Here is a 21,952-nt window from a genome sequence, read left to right as displayed (position 1 = left end):
GTTATTTTTTATGGTCCTGCAAAATTTTAGGTGGTCCGGGTGCTGTGTTCTAGGACCATGTAGAAGGCATACTCTATAGCATACGAAATCTAGGAATCAGGCGGAATTTCAGCTTTATACCCCTAAAACTCCAAAAACCGAGTAATGGTCGTAGAGAGGCAGTAACTATTGTTTTGTAGGTTCTTTTTTATGGTTCAACTAAATTTTAGCTATCCGGGTCCAATGGACAGGGCCCATGCAAGAGGCAAGGGCTATAGCACATGAAATCAGGAAATCGGGCGGAATTTCAGTTTTATTGCCCTTAAATGCCAAAAATGAGGAACGGTCATGACGAGGCCCGGGCTCATACAGAATGTGTGGGATATAGCACACGAAAATCTAGGAATTAGGCAAAATTCTAGTTTTATGGCCCTAAAATGCCAAAAATATGAGAAACGATCATGGCGAGGTGGTGAGTAGAGTTCCTTAGGTTGTTTTTGATAATCTGGAAACCTTTAGGCAATCCGGGTCTAGTGGCCCAGGCATATACAGAAGGCGTGTGCTATAACACACGAAAATTTGGGAACTAGACGAGATTCTAATTTTATGGCCCTAAAATGCCAAAAATTATGTAACGATCATGACGAGGCATTGAATCTTGTTCCTTAGGCCGTTTATAATGGTCTGACAAAGGCTGTGCAGGTCCAATGTCCTGGTCCCATATAGAAGGCATGGAAAATATGGGAATCAGGCGAAATTCTAGTCTTATGGACCTAAAACACCAAAAATGAGGGACAGTCATAGAGAAGCATTGACTATTGTTCCTTAGATCATTTTTGATGGTCCTGCAAAATTTTAGGTAGCCTAGGTCCGGTGGCTTGGGCCCATGCAAAAGACGTGACACTCAAAATTTGGGAATCGGGCGGAATTTCAATTTTATGGCCCTAAAATGCCAAAAAATAAAGAACGGTCAAGGTGAGGCCGTGAATATTATTTCTTAGGTTTTTTTTGATGGTCCAGATAAATTTTAGGTGGTCTGGGCCCTTGTAGAAGGCATATGCTATAGCACACAAAAATCTAGGAATCGTGCAAAATTCTAGTTTTATAACTCTAAAATGCCAAAAAAATGATTACTGGTCATGGCAAGGTGTTGAATATTCTTCCTTAGGTCCTTTTTTTATGATACAACTAAATTTTAGACGGTTCGGGTCTAGTGGAATGGGCCCATGCAAATGGCATGGGCTATAGCATACGAAAATCAGGAAATAGGGCAGAGTTTCAATTTTATAGCCCTAAAATGCGAAAAAATGAGGAACGATCACGGAGAGGCAGTGACTATTGTTCCTAAGGTTATTTTGATGGTAAAAAAACTTTTAAACTGTTTGGATCCGATGGCACGGCCCATACAGAAAGTGTGGGCTATAGCATATGAAAATATGGGAATTGGACAAAATTCTAGTTTTATGGCCCTAAGATGCCAAAAAACTAGTAACGGCAATGGCCAGGCGGTGACTAATGTTCCTTAGATAAATTTGTATGGTTTGACAAAATTTTATGTTGTTTGGGTCCGGTGTCCCAGACACATGCAAAAGGCGTGGGCTATAGCACATGAAAATCTGGTAATCAAGTGGAATTCTAGTTTATGGCCCTAAAATGCCAAAAAACTAGCAACAATCATGGCGAGGTGGTGACCAATGTTACTTAGGTCATTTTTGATGGTTTGGCAAAATTTTAGGCGGTCCAGGTTTGGTGGCCCCGACCCATGCAGAAGGCATGGGCTATATAACACACGAAAATCTAGGAATTGAAAGTGATTCAAATTTTATAGACCTAAAATGCCCGGAAACGAGAAGCGGTCATGGCGAGATGGTGTCTTTGGTTCCTTCGGTCATTTTTTATGATCCGGAAAAAATTTTAGACGGTCCAGGTTCGGTGCCCATGTATAAGGCATGAGTTATAACACTCGAAAATCTGGGAATCCGGCGGGATTCCAGTTTCATGTCCCTAAAATGTCAAAAAATAAGTAACAGCAATGGAGAGGTGGTGACTACTGTTCCTTGAATTATTTTTTATGGTCCGACAAAAATTTAAGCGGCCTGGGTTCGATGGCGCGGGCATATAAAGAAGGTGTGGGCTATAGCACACGAAAATCTAGTAATCAAGCAGAATTCTAGTTTTATGGCCCTAAAACGCTAAAAAACGAGCAACGCTCATGGAGAATCAGTGACTATTTTTCCTTAGTTCATTTTTTATGGTCCGGCAAAATTTTAGGCAGTTCGAGTCCGGTGACCCGGACCCATATAGAAGGCGTGGGCTATAGCACATGAAAATATGAGAATCGGGCGAGATTCTAGTTTTATGTCCCTTAAATGCCAAAAAACGAGGAACAATCATGAAGAGGCAGAGCCCAATGTTCCTTAGGTCAATTTTGATGGTCCAACAAAATTTAAGACGGTTCGGGCCCATGTAGAAGGCATGGGCTATAGCACACGAAAATCTAGGAATCGGTCGGAATTCAAGTTTTATGCCCCTAAAACGCCAAAGAAATAAGTAATGGTCAGGGAGGCAGTGACTATTGTTACTTAGGTCCATTTTGATGGTTGAAATTAGGCTGTCCGGGTGCGGTGGAAAGAGCCCATGCAGAAAGTGTGGGCTATAGCACACGAAATTCGTGAAATCGGGTGGAATTCCAGCTTATGGCCCTAAACTGCCAAAAACGAGGAACGGTCATGGAGAGGCAGTGACTATTGTTCCTAAGATTATTTTTGATGGTCCGAGAATATTTTATATGCTCCAGATCCGATGGCCCGGGCCCAAGAATAAGGTGTGGCCTATAGCACACGAAATTCGGGGAATCAGGCAAAATTCCAGTTTTATGGCCCTAAAATTCTAAACATGAGGAACGATCATGGAGAGGTAGTGACTAGAATTTCTTAGGTCATTTTTGTTGGTCCAGCAAAATTTTAGGCGGTCCGAGTCCGGTGGCCCAGGCCTATGCAGAAGGCGTGGGCTTCAACACAAGAAAATCTAGGAATCAGGCGGGATTCCAGTTTTATGGTCCTAAAATGCCAAAAAATGAGTAGAGATCATGGAGAGGCGGTAAATATTGTTCGTTAGGCTATTTTTTATGGTTTGACAAAATTTTAGGCGGTCCAGTGGCCCGGTTCCATGCAAAAGGCATGGCTATAATACACGAAAATATGAGAATCCAGCGAAATTCTGGTTTTATGGCCCTAAAAATGGCAAAAACTAAGGAACGGTCATTCTGAGAGGGTGAATATTGTTCCTTGGGTCCTTTTTGATGGTCCAACTAAATTTTAGGCAGTAAGGATATGGTGGACAGGTCCCATGCAAAAGGCGTGAGCTATAGCATACGAAAATAAGGAAATCGAGCGGAATTCCAGTTTCATGGCCCTAAAATGCCAAAAGGTAGAACGGTCATGGCGAGGTGATGACTATTGTTTCTAATATCATTTTTGATGGTCCAAAAAAAATTTATACGGTCCGAATCTGATGTCCTGGGTCTATACAGAAGGCGTGGGCTGTAACACACGAAAAATATAGAAATCAGACTAAATTCTAGTTTTGTGGCCCTAAAATGCCAAAAAATAAGGAACAATCATGGAGAGGTGGTGAATAGTTTTCCTTAGGTCATTTTTGATGGTCCAAAAAAAATTTAGATGGCCCAGGGCCATGCAGAAGGCGTGTGCTATAACACATGAATATCTGGGAATTGGCGGGAGTAAAGTTTTATGGCCTTAAACGCCAAAAAATAAGGAATGGTCATGGCGATGCGTTGACTATTATTCTTTTGGTCATTTTGATGTTCCAAAAAATTTTTAGACTGCCCAGACCTGATGACCCGGGCCCATATAGAAGGTGTAGGCTATAACACATGTAAATCTGGGTATCAAGCGAAATTCTAGCTATATAGCTCTAAAATACCACAAAAGGAAGAACGATCATGGCGAGGTGGTGACTAGTTTTCTGTATGTCATTTTTTATGGTCCAGTAAAACTTTAGGTGGTTCGGGTCCGGTGTCCCGGGGCCATACAAAAGGTAAGGGCTATATCACACGAAAATTTGGAAATGGGGGGAATTCCAGTTTTAGGGCCCTAAATTTGCCAAAAAAAAAAGTAACAATCATGGATAGGTGGTGACTATTTTCTCTTTGATCTTTTTTGATGGTCCACCAAAATTTTAGGCGGTCTGGGTCCGGTAGCCTGGGTCCATGCATAATGTGTGGGCTATAACACACCAAAATCTGGGAATTGGGCGAAATTCATGTTTTATGGCCGCGAAAAGCCAAAAATGAGTAAAGGTCAAGGCGAGGTGCTGACTATTGTTCCCTTGGACTTTTTGATGATTCACCAAGATTTTAGGCGGTCCGGGATCGGTAGTCTGGGCCCATGCAAAGGCGTGGTCTACATCACATATAAATCTGGGAATCGGGTGAAATTCTAGTTTTATGGCCCTGCAAAAAATAAGGAACGATTATGGTGAGGTGGTGACTATTATTTCTTAGGTAGTTTTTGATGGTCTGAAAAACTTTTAGGCGGTCCAAGTCCGGTGTTATGCGCCCATGCTGTAGGCATGGTCTATAGCACTCGAAAATCTGAGAATTATGCGGAATTCCAATTTTATGGCCCTAAAACGCCAAAAATAAGTAACGGTTATGGCGTGACAATGACTATTATTCTTTAGGTCCTTTTTGATAGTACATCAAAATTTTAGGCAGTCCAGATCTGGTGGCCTCGACTATGTAAAAGTCGTGGGCTATAACACACGAAAATCTAGGAATCGGGCGGGATTCCAGTTTGATGGCCCTAAAATGCCAAAAAACGAGGAACAATCAAGGATAGATAGTGACTATTGATCTGAAGGTCATTTTTGATGGTCCGACAAAATTTTAGGCCGTTCAGATCCAGTGGCTCGGGCTCATATAGATGGCGTGGGATATAGCACATGAAATCCTTTGAATCGGGTGGAATTCCAGTTTTATGGCCCTTAAATGCCAAAAATAAGGAACAGTAACGGCGAGACTATGAATATTATTTCTTAAGTCGTTTTTGATAGTTTGGCAAAATTTAAGGTTGTCCAGGTCCAGTGGCCTAGGCCCATGTAGAAGGGGTGGTCTATAGCACACGAAAATTGGGGAATCCGGCCTATGGTCCTAAAATGCCAAATAACTTACAACGGTCATGGAGAGAAAGTGACTATGGTTCCTTAGGTCGTTTTTGATGATCTAGAAAATTTTTAGGCAGTCCGGGCCCATGAAAAAAGCTTGAGTTATAACACTTGAAAATCTGGGTATCGGGCGGGATTCAAGTTTTATACCCCTAAAATGCCAAAAAATCATTAAAGGTAATGGCAAGGTGGTGATTACTGTTCCTTAGATCATTTTTTTGGTCCGAAAAGATTTAGACTGTCTGGTTCCGATAGCCCCAGCCCATGCAGAAGGCGTGGGCTATAACACACGAAAATCCGGTAATCAAGCGGAATTCTAGTTTTATTGTCCTAAAAGCCAAAAAATGAGGAATAATCATAGCGAGGTGGTGACTATTGTTCCTTAGGTTATTTTTGATTGTCCGAAAAAATTTTAGGCAGTCCAGGTCCGGTGGCCAGGGCCCATGTAGATAGCATGAGATATAACAGAAAATATGGGAATTGAGCTAAATTTCAGTTTTATGACCCTAAAATGACAAAAAATAAAGAACAGTCATGCTGAGGCGATGACTATTGTTCCTTAGGTCGTTTTTGATAGTCCTACAAAATTTTAGGCGGTCCGGGTCTAGTGGTCTGGGCCCATGTAGAAGGCATGTGCTATACCACACGAAAATCTAGGAATGGAGCGGAATTCTAGTTTTATGGCCGTAAAATGCCAAAAAACGAGTAATGGCCATCGCGAGGCAGTAAATATTGTTCCTTAGGTCCTCTTTGACGGTCCAACTAAATTTCAGGCTTTTTAGGTCCGGTGTACAGAGACCGTGCAAAAGGCGTAAATAGACCATGGATAAATCCAAGCGACCTTTTCTTAAATTCAAGCGATCGTTTCGTATGCGTTTGCGCCCGATTCAATCGGGGGATCGAATTGATTATAGAAAAATGAGTCTAATTAGTCGATTTATTAGTGAACAAGGAAAAATATTATCAAGACGAGTGAATAGATTGACCTTGCGGTGAATGAATCCTTCTTAGATAAGGAATGTTTGTTGTACACCCACCAATGTCCAGTTCCGGCTAGCGCTCCTCGTTGCCTTTGTTTGCACGGTCTCATCACTTAGTGGTCTGGCATGCAGTTAAACAGGTTGACCTTGGAAATCGCTTTCTTAAGTATGATGTACTAGGGGACAATGTAGGAGGACGCTCGTGTATATAAAAGAATTTTGGGTAATTGGGCTTTTTCTTTCCTATCAGAAATCTATGATTTCCCATAGCACACGAAAATTAGTAAATCGAGCGGAATTCAAGTTTTATGGCCCTAAAATGCCAAAAAACGAGGAACAGTTATGACGAGGCAGTGATTATTGTTCCTCAAGTCATTTTTTATGGTCCAAAAAAATTTTAGAATGTCCGGATCCGATGGTCCGGGCACATACAAAAGGCGTAGGCTATAGCACACGAAAATCTAGGAATCGGGCGAAATCTAATTTTATGATCCTAAAATGCCAAAATATGTGGAACGGTCATGGCGAGTGGTATCAATCTTCGAATTGCCTAATTTTTTGGGCCCATCAACAACGGGTCAATGAACAATAGTCAATGCTTCTCCATGACGGTTTCTTGCTTTTTGGCATTTTAGGGTCATAAAATAAGAATTCAGGACGATTTCTAATTTTTCATGTGTTAATGTCCATGCCATCTTCATGAATTCGGGCGACAGGCTCCGAATTGCCTAGAATTTTGTGGTCTCTTAAGAAATGACCTAGTGGACCATAGTCATAGCTTTGCAATAGCTGTTCCTAATTTTTTAGCATTTTAGGGACATAAAATAAGAATTCAGGATGATTTCCAATTTTCCTGTGCTAATGTCCACACCATCTTCATGAATTCGGGCAACGGGCTCTGAAACACCTAAAATTATTTGGTCCCATCAGTGACGAGCCAATAAACAGTAGTTATTGCTTCTCCATGACCATTTTTCACTCTTTAGCTTTTCAGGGCCATAAAATAGGAAATCATGATGATTTTCAATTTTTGATAAGCTAATATCCACCCCATCTTCATGAATTCGAGCGACAGACTCCGAATAGCCTAAAATTTTGTGGGCCCATAAGAAACAACATAATGAACAATATTCATAACTTTGCAATGGTTGTTCCTTATTTTTTGGCATTTAGGGTCATAAAACAGGAATTCATGATGATTTTTAATTTTTCGTGTGCTTTAGTCCACCATAATCATGAATTCAGGCGATGAGCTCCGAATCGCCTAACTCTGTAGGCCCATCAGAAACGGCCTAATGAAAGCAATAAAAGTACATTTTTGTCTTCTAGCTATTATTCAAAGTGTTCCTCAGTTATTCTCTTTTCCTATTCGCATCCAAGCTTACATCAAGGGTCCGATCGAGGTTGAATTTCACTGTTCATCCTGAGATCAAGCTTGATCTTCACATTACAATTGGTTTGATCTTTCATTTTATATTTAACTTAATTACTTGTTGTTCTTAGATTTTTCGTATTGAATTGAATTACGTATTCTTTAAACTGCCTACAAATTTAATTGTTACCCATTTTTGGGGTTAAACAGCCATATAATTACAGGATCACAAGTTTATCCTTCTAATCTAATAATTCAAATGGATGAACCATACTGTAATTCCATCTTAAAGAAATAATAGATTCTATCTGTAATAACAGATCTCAAAGTTTACAAGCCTTTATATGAAATAAGCAGGTAAAAAGTTAAGAATTGCCTATTAGTCAAAGATGGAATTTTACTTACTTTAATTTGAACTTCAAGGCTATCATTTCCACAGTTTGTTTGCTCTTCTTGAATTTTCATTGCACTAGTGTCGGCTGCAGAACTACACCATTCTATTTCGATGAATTTTAGTGTCATTATTTCTCCAATACTTTGGGGAATCTCTTCCAGTTTTTTGAGCCCAGACAGGAGTAGTTGCTCGAGCATCGGAAAATTATCACTAGTTGCTTCCCACCTTTCCAGATTTATTGCGTTCACAATTTTTAGATATTTTAATTTGTGAAACACAGCATCTTCATTTAGTTTCCAATTTGTTCCCTCGAATGCAGAATATGCTTTGAGCTTCTCAAGATTGGGTAAATTAGCCAGCGCAACCATATCTTCCCATGGAAAACGACTCCTACTGTTTACAAATGACTCTTCATGAACGACCTTTACTGTTCATGAATATGACTCGTACTATTTACTTTACAACTTTTTTACATGACTCTAACTATTTATGAACGACCTTTACTGTTCATGAATGTGACTCATACTATTTACTTTACGACTTTTTTACATTATTTGTTTCTAATAGTTGTCTTCTTCTTTTGTCTTCTTGCTGATATCTTTATTCTAGTTGGACTTTTGGTACTTGGTTATCTTCTCCGTTGCATTTCGAACATATGTGGTCTGGATATTCGTGTCCCACTAGTTTGCAGTATCTTGTTAATAATTCATTAGAAATAAATTCCTTCTTTAGAGCTCTTGTAGTTGGTTGTACTTCTGGTTTTAGTAATGATAAAATCCATTTTTGGACTTCATCCATATCTCCTTGTCGTAGTTCTTTTGAGTTGGCATATATCATTAGCTGGTCTCTTGAATAATAGCTCCAGATAGCATTTCCTTGTAGATAATTGTTGGCTAGCTCTTGAATAATAGTTGCTATGCCAATTATTCTTTTGTTGGCATAAAAACTTGGTATCTCAATTTTCGGTATTTCTGGTTGTTGTTCTATTTCTTCCGGTATTATCATATCTCGTGTTAATCCTATCTTTACTACATGTATGATAGGTTTTATTTCATCGTATAATATCTCAGCTGGTGCTGTATAGAATTTTATGAAAAATAGGTTGCCTTTTGTAATTCTTTTGAAGGTAATGAATGCTTTGTATATTTCTGGTATTCCACTTATCTCTTCTCCGTCGTAGGTATATACAGTGCTAAGTAACCCGTAGTTGTAACATGTCTTTACTAGATTGGCTTTTGTTTTTGGTTGGGCTATTAGCCTATTATATCCTTGGAGCTTTTGAGTTATATAATCCTGTGTTGGATCTATAGTACTAGTTGCTCTCGGGTTTAGGTTCAGAAATGTTTGAATTTTGTATATATTCTCAATATATGTCTGAGTAATATGGTTGTATATCTTTTTGTTGTGATGTAGGCTGTTGGCATAGGTTGTAGTTTGTGGGGTCATAACTATTGCTTCTTTTGGCCTTTTCGATGTAAATGGTTTATCAAATATGTTGTTTAAATTTACATTAGTATGTGGCTTCTTGTTCACCTGTTTACTTGTGCCTGCAGCTGTAGGTAAACAAACTTTGTCATGAGTTTTATGGAGTTTCCCAATGTCTCCTTCTATCTCTGGAAGTTTCGAGTCTTCCGATCGACTTAGCTCCGCATTTTTATAGTCATGCTGCTGACTTTCTAGCTGTTGTAATCTTTTGCCCATACTATCCATCTGTAAGGATAGAGTAGTAAGGATTGCAAATATATCTTTCGATTATTGGTTTTCATCAGTTTGAGTACTTTTATCTTGATAAGTAATCTGCAATAACATTTTTGTCTGTCCGTATTACTTCAATTGTAAATGTAAAATTTTGTATATTCAATACAAGTCTTCTTATTTCCTTGGTAGTTACTGAATCTTGTACTTTCCGTGTTATCCACCATTTCACTTGTGTATTATCTGTTCTTACAATAAACTTGTTATAAACAATATATGGCTCAAATGCTAACAAACATTTATATAATCCAAATAGTTCTTTCCTATTTATCTCCCATTTTATTTGTGGTTCCGTGTATGATCCTGAATAATATCTACAATGGTGTTCAATGTTTTCATTATCATATTTATATTTTAGAACTCCTCCATAGCTGTGATCACTAGAATCAGTTTCTACAATATATGTGAACTGTTTCTTTTCATCTGGGAAATATAGTTTTGGTAATTTTCTACACATATTTTTTATCTTCTGTATATGTATTTTATCCTTTTCATCAAAATGATATTCTATATCCTTTTTTAATTTTTTTTGTAATGGTTTTAAGTTTTCTGCTAATTTAGGGATATATTCTCTTACTTGGTTAACCAATCCTAAAAAAGATTGTAATTTCTTTTTTGTATCAAGTGTTTCGTTTAAGTCAATTATTTTTTGTACTATATGAGTTTGCATTTTTATTCCATTTTTATCTATTTGTATACCTAAGAATTCTATTTGATTTTTCATTATTTCTGCTTTCTTTTTGCTTAAACTAATTCCTGATATTTCTACAATGTGTATGAATTTTTCTAGTAGTTTTATATGTTCGTTCTCTGTTCTAGAATATAACAGTATATCATCTATATATATTATACAGTTTTCTAATTGGTTAAAGTAGTTATCCATAAAATGTTGGTATCTACCTGGTGCATTTTTATATCCAAATGGTAATACGTTCCATTCGTAAAATCCTTGTGGTACTGTGAATGTTGTTAACTTTTTAGATTCATCTTCTAGTTTTAAATGGTAAAATCCTGATTTACAGTCAAATTTACTGAAATAGTTATATCCTTGTATTTGTCTGATTTTTAGTATTTTATTTGGTATCGGATAATTATATGTTTTTGTTTTTGCATTTAAATTTCTATAATCTATAACCATACTGCTTTTTCCTCGTTTTTGTTCACTATACTTATCTACTATAAATGTTGGGCTAGTATGTTTACTATTACTTTCTTGTATGTACTTATTGTCTAATAATTCTTTTATATGCATTTTAAATTCTATTAAATCATTAAAATTGTATTTTAAAGGTTTTTGTGTTATTATGCTATTTTTATCTATTAGTTCAATCTTTATTTTTGTTTTATGTTTTTCCCATCCTTGGAGTGGATTATCATTATATAGTAATTCTAATTTATCTTGTAGTGGTTTTATCTTATTTATTGAGAAAATGATTATTTCTATATTATGGTTGCTTTGTATTACATTTTCTAATTTTTGGGTAATTTTTTCACTTCCCTTAATCCAGAGTGTTGTTTTTCTTACTTTATTATTTACTCTTTTTGCTCCTAATTTTTGCTTACACGGGGTAGTAAACCACCAATGTGTTTTTGTTATAATATGTGGGTATAATTTATCTAAGAATGACATTCCTAATAATATATCTTTATTTGTGAATTCATAACTATATATTTCTCCTATAGTTAATATTTTATCCCATATTTGTATTTTTAGATTCCTTGCTTTGTATGTTATCATACTTCCCTCATTGTTAAATCCCGTTACTACTATAGGGTTTTTTTAGCTTTTCCCATTACTTTTTGGTAGACAATTATGTCTACACATGTTAGCTTCCGCTCCTGTATCCATCATATGTGTATAATATCTATTATTATATCCTTCTATTATTATTTTGGCAAGTATATATATTTTTGGCATTATATTAAGGTTCTTTTTATTATTATTTTCTTATTTTTATAACTTATTGTTAATTGCCTATCTTCTAACTTATATGGTTTGACTTTTTCTAACCATTTTATTCCTAGTGTAATGTTTTTATCTCCTTGATATATTTTAAAATTTATTAATATTGGTATTCCTCCTATAATTAATTCTTTTTCAGTTGTTTCTTCGTTTTTTCTTAATGCTTTTGGTAATTCTGAATTTTGCTGTTCTATTGTCACTATCTCTTGTTCTGGTATTAGTTCTCTTATAACATAATTCTCTTCCTACCCTGTATTTATTAATATTAAATATTTTCTTTGGTCCATTATTCCTGTTATATAATAATGGTGTGGGTTTATTTCTTCTATTTTTTGTTCTATTAATTTTTGTGGAGTTATATAATCTATTCTTCTTGATGTACTTCTTGATGTACTTATTCTTGATGACGTTTCTGGCATTTCATTATTTGTTCGTTTTGACATGCTTAATCTTTCTTTTACTATTTCTAAATCTTCTTCTATATCCATTTCCTTATAACTATAATCATTGTTGTCTATAACTGATACTACCTTTCGAATGGATTTTCTAGTGATGGATGCACTGACTCATCATATTCAAGGGGAGGTTCCATGGTGCATGCTATTTGCTGATGACATTATTCTAATTGACGAGACAAGAGGCGGCGTCAACGAGAGGCTAGAGATTTGGAGACATGCTCTTGAGTCTAAAGGTTTCAAGTTGAGTAGGACGAAGACGGAATACCTCGAGTGCAAATTTGGAGTTGAGCCGACGGAAGCGGGAGTTGAAGTGAGGCTTGACTCTCAAGTCATTCCCAAGAAAGGTAGTTTCAAGTACCTTGGATCGGTTATTCAGGGGATCGGGGAGATTGACGAGGATGTCACACACCGTATAGGGGTGGGGTGGATGAAGTGGAGGTTAGCGTCGGGAGTCTTGTGTGACAAGAAAGTGCCACCGTTACTAAAAGGTAAGTTTTATAGAGCAGTGGTTAGGCCTGCCATGTTGTATGGAACTGAATGTTGGCCGGTAAAGAACTCACACACCCAGAAGATGAAAGTAACAGAGATGAGGATGTTGAGGTGGATGTGCGGGCATACAAGGATGGATAAGATTAGGAATGCTGATATTCGAGAGAAGGTGGGTGTGGCCCCCATGGAGGACAAGATGCGGGAAGTAAGACTCAGATGGTTTGGGCACATTCAGAGGAGGAGCACTGATGCACCGGTGAGGAGGTGTGAGCGACTGGCTGTAGTGGGCACGCGGAGAGGTAGAGGGAGACCTAAGAAGTATTGGGGAGAGGTGATCAGACAGGACATGGCGCGACTTAGGATTACTGAGGACATGGCCCTTGATAGGGAATTATGGAGGTCGAGCATTAAGGTTGTAGGTTAGGGGAGAGTGTGAATATTTCTACAGCACAATAGAGGGAGACTATCTAGTTAGGAGTTAGACTAGGAATGTCATTGGTCGTCTATGGATGCAGGGCCGTACCTTCTAGTTGTACTATACCAGCCATCTATTTCGTATTTCGTATCCTGTATTTCATATTTCATATCTCTTATATATTGTTGTTATTTTTATTACGCATTTTTATGGTACTAATATATCATCCCCTATTGCTTTTTTGAGCCGAGAGTCTCCTGGAAACAGCCTCTCTACCCTTCGGGGTAGGGGTAAGGTCTGCGTACATATTACCCTCCCAGACCCCACTTGTGGGATTATACTGGGTCGTTGTTGTTGTTGTTGTTGTTGTTATTTTATTTTTAGCTGTTATTTTATGTTTCGTTGTTAAGACATATAGATTTTTACATCTTGCTGTGAATATTTTACTTCCTGGTGCTAGTTCTATTCCAGACATTTTCCAATATAGCACTAATGATTTATCTATATTTTTATCATCTATTGCTACTGAATAGTTGGCACTTACTATGAATTTAAATTTTTGGTATATTAAGTTACCTCTTACTGCACTTATTATACTTTTTTCTATAGGTTGTACAATTCTATCATCTGCCAAGTATATCTCTATAGGGGTATCTATTCCTTCTCTAAAACATTCCTTTATTAGTATCTCTGTTCCTCCTAGATGTACGTATTTTATCGGGGTTTTTGCTTTTATATCTTGTATTTCTTTATTTAGTAGTTTTTTATTTAAAATTGGTATTTGTGCTTTACCTTTGATGTATTTACAATCTATTATATGTTCTCTTTGGCTTACTACATAGTATTCTTCTTTCTGTCTTTTAAACCAATTCTTTATTGTTGGTACTTCTAATATTTTGTCTATGCTTAGATCCAATTCTTTTCCTTTTATTTGTTCAAATATATTAGCGTCAAATATTATTTTTTGTTCTGAAGATTGTTCATCTTGGTGTTCTTCTTGTTGTATAATTTGTATATCTTTTTCAGTCATAATTTTCTTCATCTGATTCTTCTATTTCATTATTATTTATATCCTTTTCATTTTCTGAGAACTCGTTTTCTGATATCTCATATATGCTGTCTTCACTGTCTAATTCATAATCTACATATTCTATTTGTGTATATTTATCATTGTCTATCATTATTTCGGTAATTTGTTTCTTCTTTGGATTTTTTGGTAATCTGCAATCTTTAGCTAAGTGTCCTAGCTTTCCACAATTGTAACAAGTACATTCCGTTAGTCTTTTCTTTTTTCTATATGATTTTTTATGTTTGTAATTTTTTACATAATATCTTTCTCTTGGTTTCTTATACTTATATTTTGAATATTTTGATTTATATTTCTTTTTCTTTCCTTCTTTTTTTTTGTAATATTTATCTGTGCAGACAAATTGGGGTGCTATTCTACTTTTGCAACATGCCAAATATTTTACTAATATTTTATCCATTTTGATATTTTCTTTATATTTTTCACATAATTCTATAAATCAGTTTTGTAGAAATTTTATTCGAGCTCCTAGAGTATCTGCTAGTTCTGCTTCATTCCAATTTTTTATTATTTTCGAGCTAAAGGGTTCTGGTAATTTTGTAAAATATAATTTTCTTATCTCTTTACTTTCATCCGGACTAAATGTTCCTTTATAATAATAGTCTCTAAATGCACAAGTATATTCATCTATATAACACATATTATATATTGCTAATTTTGTCATTAAATTTCTATTTGTAGTCTTTTCTTTATTTTGTTCTTCTACTTCTGTTGTCATACTACTAAATTCATTTCTTATTGCTATTTCATATTTATTCAATATATCTGTAACTGTTGTTGCAGCTGTACCATCAAGTTTTTTATTACTTCTTAATGTATCTAAGCTTTCACTTGATAAATTTTGTAACCATAGTTTTACCGTTCCTATAAGTGTTCTTTCTATATATCCTGGTGTTTCAGCTATTGCAATTTTATTATCTATTAGTTGTTTGGAGATGTACCCTATTCATAATTGGATTGTTTTATTTATATCTGCGACACAATCTAGATCTAAAAAATTACATTGTTCAGTTATCTGTCTTGGTGTCCATTTCCTATTTAGCCTTTTATCCCATAATGTTGTGCTTCTATCATATGAATCATAACTTACTCTGTAATAGGTTGGGTTTAGTTGTCTTGAATTTTTTACTCCTGATGTGCTTGGTTTATCCTCGGCCATATCTCCTATATTTATTTCTGGGTTTATTTTTATCTTTTCTATTTTTTCTATAAGTTTTGTGTACGTTTCACTTGTTTCCGAATAGTTTTCTACTAGATCTTTGTCGTCATCACTTTGGTTATTTATTTCATTTATGCTTATATTTGGTGGATTATCCTGTACCTCTTCTAACTGTATTTTAAATTTTTCTATCTCATTTGTCAGTCTTAGCTCTTGTTCTTCTTCTTTACGTTTTTTCTTTTTCTTTTAGTCTATTATTATATAGTTGTTTTAGCATTTCCAATTCTTTTTCTAATTCTGTTATTTTAGTGTTTTTTACTTCTATCTGTTGCAGAGGTAGGGGAAGATCTTCCCCTAGTAGGACTTATTCTCAGGGATCGTCATATGGATCCTCATCAAACTCCCCAGTAATACAAAGAGGAAAAAAGAGTTTGATAAACTCAAAGGTGCCGCATACAGGAGAATCCTCAGGACATTCTATACATCTGGAAGATATTCCAGAAGATAGTCCGTTATATGGACATTTGCAGGCTTATTTAGCATCCAAAAAGCAAAGTGATACTTTTGCTTCAATTGCTAAAGAGGAAGACAATGACGATATCAAGTCATATGAAAAGTTACCAAAGAGAGAAATGATATTTCTCCTTGAAAACTCTGAGATTCAGAGAAAAGAAGAACCGTGGAAAATATTTCAGAGATATCTGATTAATGGATTATACTATCCAGGGGAATCATATAAAACCCGCACCTATTATGAAACTATCCTGATCAGTACAGGTAGTGCAGAATTCCAGCACTTTTCGGGTTATAACACGAATGAAAATGTTTATAACTTTTCAAAAGTCATTATCAAACAGATTATATCTGTTGAAGAATGGGGTATTTCAACAATGAAAGAAAGGCAGATAAGCCTTAATAAATCACCTATGAATTTCACTTATTGGGATTATATTCAAGCATTTGATAGGGTGCTTTATTATAACAATGAGAGACATAAGCATACTTGGTTTATCAAAGTATGCGCAAAGGTATTTACAGGACCTATCCCTAACTGGTTTTTAAACTGGTGGTCATACCACGGTCCTACTACCAAGATTTTGCCCGAACCATTTCTAAAGTTATACAAAGAATGGACAAAAGCTTCGCCGTTCTTAACAGATTTATATCACGCAGATCATATCTGCTACCTAGAAAAAATTGATCAAATCTACTTTTTTATTGAATTTTCAATCCCCTGGATCCATAAATGGACTCCGGAATTAGGTTATACGGAAGAACAAATACCTTGTTTATATAGGGTATTCTACAATAATTTTTGGGACAAATTGATGAAGACTGATCCCAAAACAAAGACATTATATGGACAAGAATTATTAGATTCTATCAAAACACAAGTCCATTTATATGTAACGGCCCCTCAAAAGAGGATAATAGAAGAAAGCACTGTTAAACATATTGCTCGGAGAATATCAATCCAAGACGGAGATAAAATTGATTTGATAAATCAATACTTAGAAGGATTGAAAAGAAATCTGCTCCAATCACTAGATCAGTGCGAAAAATCAGACACTTCGATGAGAAGTGAAACGAGTGGTGATGACCTCGTAGAAGATACACAACCTATACAGCCAGAAATGATATTATCTGACAGAGATATCGACAAGGTGGAAGAATTCCTCCAACAAATGCACAATTTGGACAAAAAGAAGACTTGACAGCTTATCAGCCGCCAGGACCCACTTAAACAGTAGATACACTGTTCATCCACAGTAGAAACACTGTTTATCTACAGTAAAAACACTGTGTAGGGACCCAGATGTGGGACCCATTTTACTATTCAAGATTCTTTTTTTTGGTTATATAAGGATGTTTCTTCATTTGAAGAAGGAAGGCCGGAACTCCCCCATCTCTCTACTTTCTCTCTCCTCTCTCTCTCAACCAACCCCCTTTGTAAACATTTAGTTTATAGTTTGTAAATCAGTTGAAGTATTAATAAAAATTTTGAAGTGCATCTTCAGGGCCTTGCTTCTCGGCCTACAAGGTACATATTTTTATTTTTAGTAATTTTAGTCTTTCTCCCCAGCCGTGACTATGTCCGGCTAAACGGATTCATATCTATGTTGAAGAACTAATTTCTCTTGCATATTAACCATGAAGAATCCAGACTCTTTCAAAATATAAAGAAATTTTAATATAGTTTCTTGATTTGGTTCCAAGATGGTGGTACAGTCGGTTCTGGTACTACTCTTATTGGCTTTGCCTTAGTGGCTACGTCTAGCCAGCTGTGACATTAAAGCCCGCTGAAGTTGTCAAAAGGGCTACCTCTTTCACAGTTAGAACTGCTAGACACATGGGCTCAGTAAGAGTATGTATCGGGCTTAGACAGGCCCCTTGCTTGGGTAAAAGGATATAGATCCTTCCATACAGTCATTAAACTATAATAGAATTTCCGTATATTTCGAATCCTTATTGGTCGTGCGGACTACCGCCAACCTTTAAAGTGTACTAAAGCAGCTAGATCTGGATGGCCGTGCGGACTACCGCCCGCCTACCTAGATCCTGGTGTAAAATGGTATCAGAGCCTAGGAATTTTCATGGTAAATGTGTAATAGATATGAAAGATTCAACATAGATATGAAGCTTTTGGAATGGATCTGGGAGAAACAAGTACTAAAAGTACTAGACTTGAAGAGGTAGATATACCTCAAAACCTTGATTTATTAAATAAATGGACAATTCCTAAAGTTTCTATAAAAACCATTTATGATTATGGTTGGTTTGATAAACTTTCTTCTAAACAATTGATAAAAACGACTGAACAGTCTTTAGCATTAAATTCGTCTGAACAGACTATTCGTTTGTTAAACAAGCATGATATAGATTTATATAAACATCATTACCATTATGTGCATATTGGTATGGTTCAAATTGCATTTAAACCTTTAACCCTTAAAGGATTACCAGAGACCTTTTTAGCAGCTCTTAGAGATGCTAGAAATCTGAATTTCAGACAGTCTCTAATGGGTTCGATAGAATCTACAGTGACCTATGGTCCGGTATATTTTAATACTCAACCCAATCTGCAATTATCTCTTTCTGATGCTAATATTCTTGATGCTTTGACTTTAAATGTGAAAACGCATGGTTATAATTATGCGTCTGGTTCTGAACTTATATGTCTATCCTATAGGATTTATTTCAAATTGTTATCTACTTTAAATCCTAGATGTAAGTTATACGATACATCGGATCAGACCATATTGGTCGAAACCAATTTTGCAAAGTCCAAGGTCACCACAAGGAGACCTATCAGGTGGGAGGAAATTAATTTTCCAACTACATGGACTTTAAATTCAGTCATATCCACAAGTCAGATTACTAACGACTTGTCAAATACTGAATTTTCACATGTTACTCAAAATCCGGATGGTAGGATTTGTATTCAATTTGATGATAAGTCTACTGTTTATAATAGACATTCATTTTCTAATCATAGACTTCTACCTGCTATTCAACATATTTCCCCTGTTGAACCAGTTTACGGTCCAGCCCGCAATCGTGCGGCTTCTTTACACACTATTGCTAGTGATAAGCCTGATCAAAAGGTTAAAAGGGTTGAAAGGGTTAAGATTAACCCTCAAACAAATATTGTTCAAGATAATGACAATATTTCAGATAAGGATATTCCTTCTTTATCCGAGATGGATTTCGACCCCAATAATATTTAATGATTCCACACCAAATTGATTTTAGCCCCGGTTCTCGGGCCCGTATTTACATTCAAAAAGAATTTTTTAGTGAAAAATGGAACCAGTTTAAAACATGGTTTTTTGATACTTATAGTAAAGAGGATTTGAGTAATATATCTCAAGAATTTTATGAAACTTGTGCCTTACATAATCAAATTATGTATTTTGTTCCTTGGTTTATAACAACTTATTTACCTCTTTATATAAAGGTATTAGAAAGATCTTATAAAGACGGGAGTGGTAATATTACTAAAGCAATTTATCCGCCTCAGGCTCCCTTTATTTTACCTAATAATACTGGTATTACTTTCACTGCCTTTCAAAAATTTATTGATGATAATGTGGCAGCTATTAGTATTGCAGAAATTAATAAATTGATTTCTCAAAACAATTATTTGGGTTTATATGTTAAAATTTTAGGAGAACATATTGGTTCTCTTGATAAAAAACTTGATGATTTGACTATTTTAATAAAAGAAATGGGTACTAAGAAAGGACCAACTGATATTGCCTCCACTTCAGGAAGTAAAACAGTTGATCAAAACATTCTTACTCATATTCAAAGACCTCCTGAGATTCAGGATTTTAAATTTAAATCTCTTGATGACTTAGCTCAGCTTTTAGATAAAAAGCTTTCTGGTTTAAATATTAGACCTATTGATTTATCAAAAAAATTTGCTGATAAAATGGAGACCGTTTCTGATTATAAAACTGAGACTTGGTCAGAGTTTAATAAACTCAAAGGGATTGTTAAACAAAATCATAGGTATGCTGATAAACCAAGAATGCAGACCTATTATTATCCTCGTCCTACTCCTCAAGATGTGTTGATTGAGGAACGAGATTGGAATCAGACTAATACGTCTTATAACGGTTCCGAAATTTATGAATGGAATCTTGATGGTCTAACTGATAGACAATTAACCATTCTCGTACACAGAATGCTTATGTATTCGACTATCTGTAAAAGTGTTAAAAATACAGATAGAACTATTTGCAAAATGATTATTGCAGGATTTACTGGCCAACTTCGTGGCTGGTGGGATAATCATTTATCTGTAGAGGAAAAGGCTTTCGTCATAAATGCTACTGCAACCGACGAAGGTGTTGATAACATAGGAATGGCTCTAGTAGTGGGTAGAGAAGATGCAGTATTTTTTCTTTAGCTTGCTGTTGTATTTCTTTAATTTCTCGGTTTCTATCTATTTCTTCGTTTTCTTTTGTTATTCTAACCGTTGCGGTTAAACTATCTTCTAGTTTTACAGTTTCTTTTTCTAACATTAAGTTCAGGTTATTTCCTATTTTCTTGTATCTTCTTCCTAAGTTGGAAAATATTATTGTTATTTTTAATCCTTCTGGATTTTCATATGTTTTCTCTTCTAGTGCGAATTCTTCTTTATTCATCTTTTATTTTTAAGATGGCAAATATATTTATATTCTGTTTTAGATATTATATCAATTAATTAAGACAACCTAGCTTTGTTTATTTTTGTAATACTTAAGTATTCATATTCTAGGTATAGTTTCTTTAGTTTCTTCCTTATTTTCCTTGATTTTTTAGTTATTTTAATCTGTATATTTTCAGTAATTAACTCACTGTTTATGGATACCAATCACACCTCTATACACAATCTCCGCTAGTTGATCATTGCTCATTTTCTGATTACTTTTATCAGTCCTACCCTGGCTAATTGAAGAGACAAGTTCAAGAAGCATTTGTCTCTCATTATAAACTTCAGAGATAGTTACCCATGCATGTTTATCAAATCTATAACGGATTGTTGAATCATCATAAACTTTTCTAGCAAGAGTTGTCTTACCTATACCGCCCATACCAACAGGTATGACAGTTAGCTCATCTGTTTGGGCAGTGAGACGATCTAGTATGGTGTTGAAGTCATCCTTCATCCCGACAACAGTATGTTGCTCGGTTGCATACCTTTTTGATGAGGTAGAAGTACTTGCTTCTGCAGATTTGCTTCCATGCTCGATAAACTCAATCTCCATCAATTCTTTCCTTAGAGAATCAACTTCTTTTTGCACTTTTTGCAATTCCTCATTGAAGGATTTACAAGCTTGTTCTCGTTTCTGTTGATCTTCTAGAATGATTATTCTAAGGGTTGAATCAACTCTCTCTTCTTCTTTGTAGACTATATCTCTGATCCTTTTTTCTATAATCTTCAAAGTTTCAATATCTTTGATTTCCTTTGAAGTATCCTCAAGAAAAACTTGAAGAGCAGAAAGACTTTGTAAAGCAGATTCAACATGTTGTTGTTGTATACAGCTTCTATAAATCAAAGGTGATTTAGACTGCAAGAGACGCTCCAGTGTATGCATAAGTGAAGACATAGCAGCATAAGACATTTCTCTTTCTCTGAGTGTAGATGTTCAATAGAATTTTATGTTTCTGTGACCACTTAGGCTTTATTAATCAAAAAATATATGAAAGCATGAGCAGTAGAGTGAAGACTTGTGGAAAAGACCCAAACAACAATTCAATTATTATTTCAATAATGTCCACAGTGTTATGAATAGTTTGTACATTGGATACTACTTTGGATACTACATTGGATGCTACATTAGATGTCCATATTGTGAATAACTTAAAGATTAAATTTCCTACTTTATGTCCATCATCTTTACTTTTTATGCCTATAAAAGGCCATGTAATTGCAATGGAAAAATACACCAAAGTGAAAGAAGAAAATACTTCTCCCCTCTTTCTATCTCTTCTTATTTACATTTTACTGCATTGCTTTTATTTTATAATATGTTATCAGCCCGAAGCTCTAATTTTTATTTCAGCTATCATCTTAAAGTACGAAGGTAGCCAAGTTAATCGTTGAACTACAAAATATTGAATACCTAGAATCAGTTACGTTCTCGGTGGAAGTTTGAGTATTTCATATGTGAATCAATTTGCTTCAATTGTCCAGGGAGTATTTTTTTTCATTTTTCCTATGAA

At 35.5% G+C, this 21,952-nt stretch overlaps 1 protein-coding gene across 1 annotated transcript in view; it reads right to left on the bottom strand.

Annotated features, from left to right (window-relative positions):
- Window positions 1-21,366, bottom strand: part of LOC104233937 (disease resistance protein RPP13-like) — a 91,630-nt gene extending 70,264 nt beyond the window's left edge. Inside the window, exon 1 of the mRNA XM_070160665.1 lies at window positions 20,808-21,366. Coding sequence (XP_070016766.1) covers window positions 20,808-21,351 — 544 coding nt within the window. The 5' untranslated portion in view covers window positions 21,352-21,366. The remainder of the gene's footprint in view (window positions 1-20,807) is intronic.
- Window positions 21,367-21,952: the final 586 nt, after the last annotated feature.

The sequence above is a fragment of the Nicotiana sylvestris genome, chromosome 10, assembly GCF_000393655.2.
Source record: "Nicotiana sylvestris chromosome 10, ASM39365v2, whole genome shotgun sequence".
Lineage (NCBI taxonomy): Eukaryota > Viridiplantae > Streptophyta > Magnoliopsida > Solanales > Solanaceae > Nicotiana > Nicotiana sylvestris.
The sequence above is the reverse complement of the archived record's forward strand: the minus strand, read 5'-3'. Positions and strand labels throughout refer to the sequence as shown.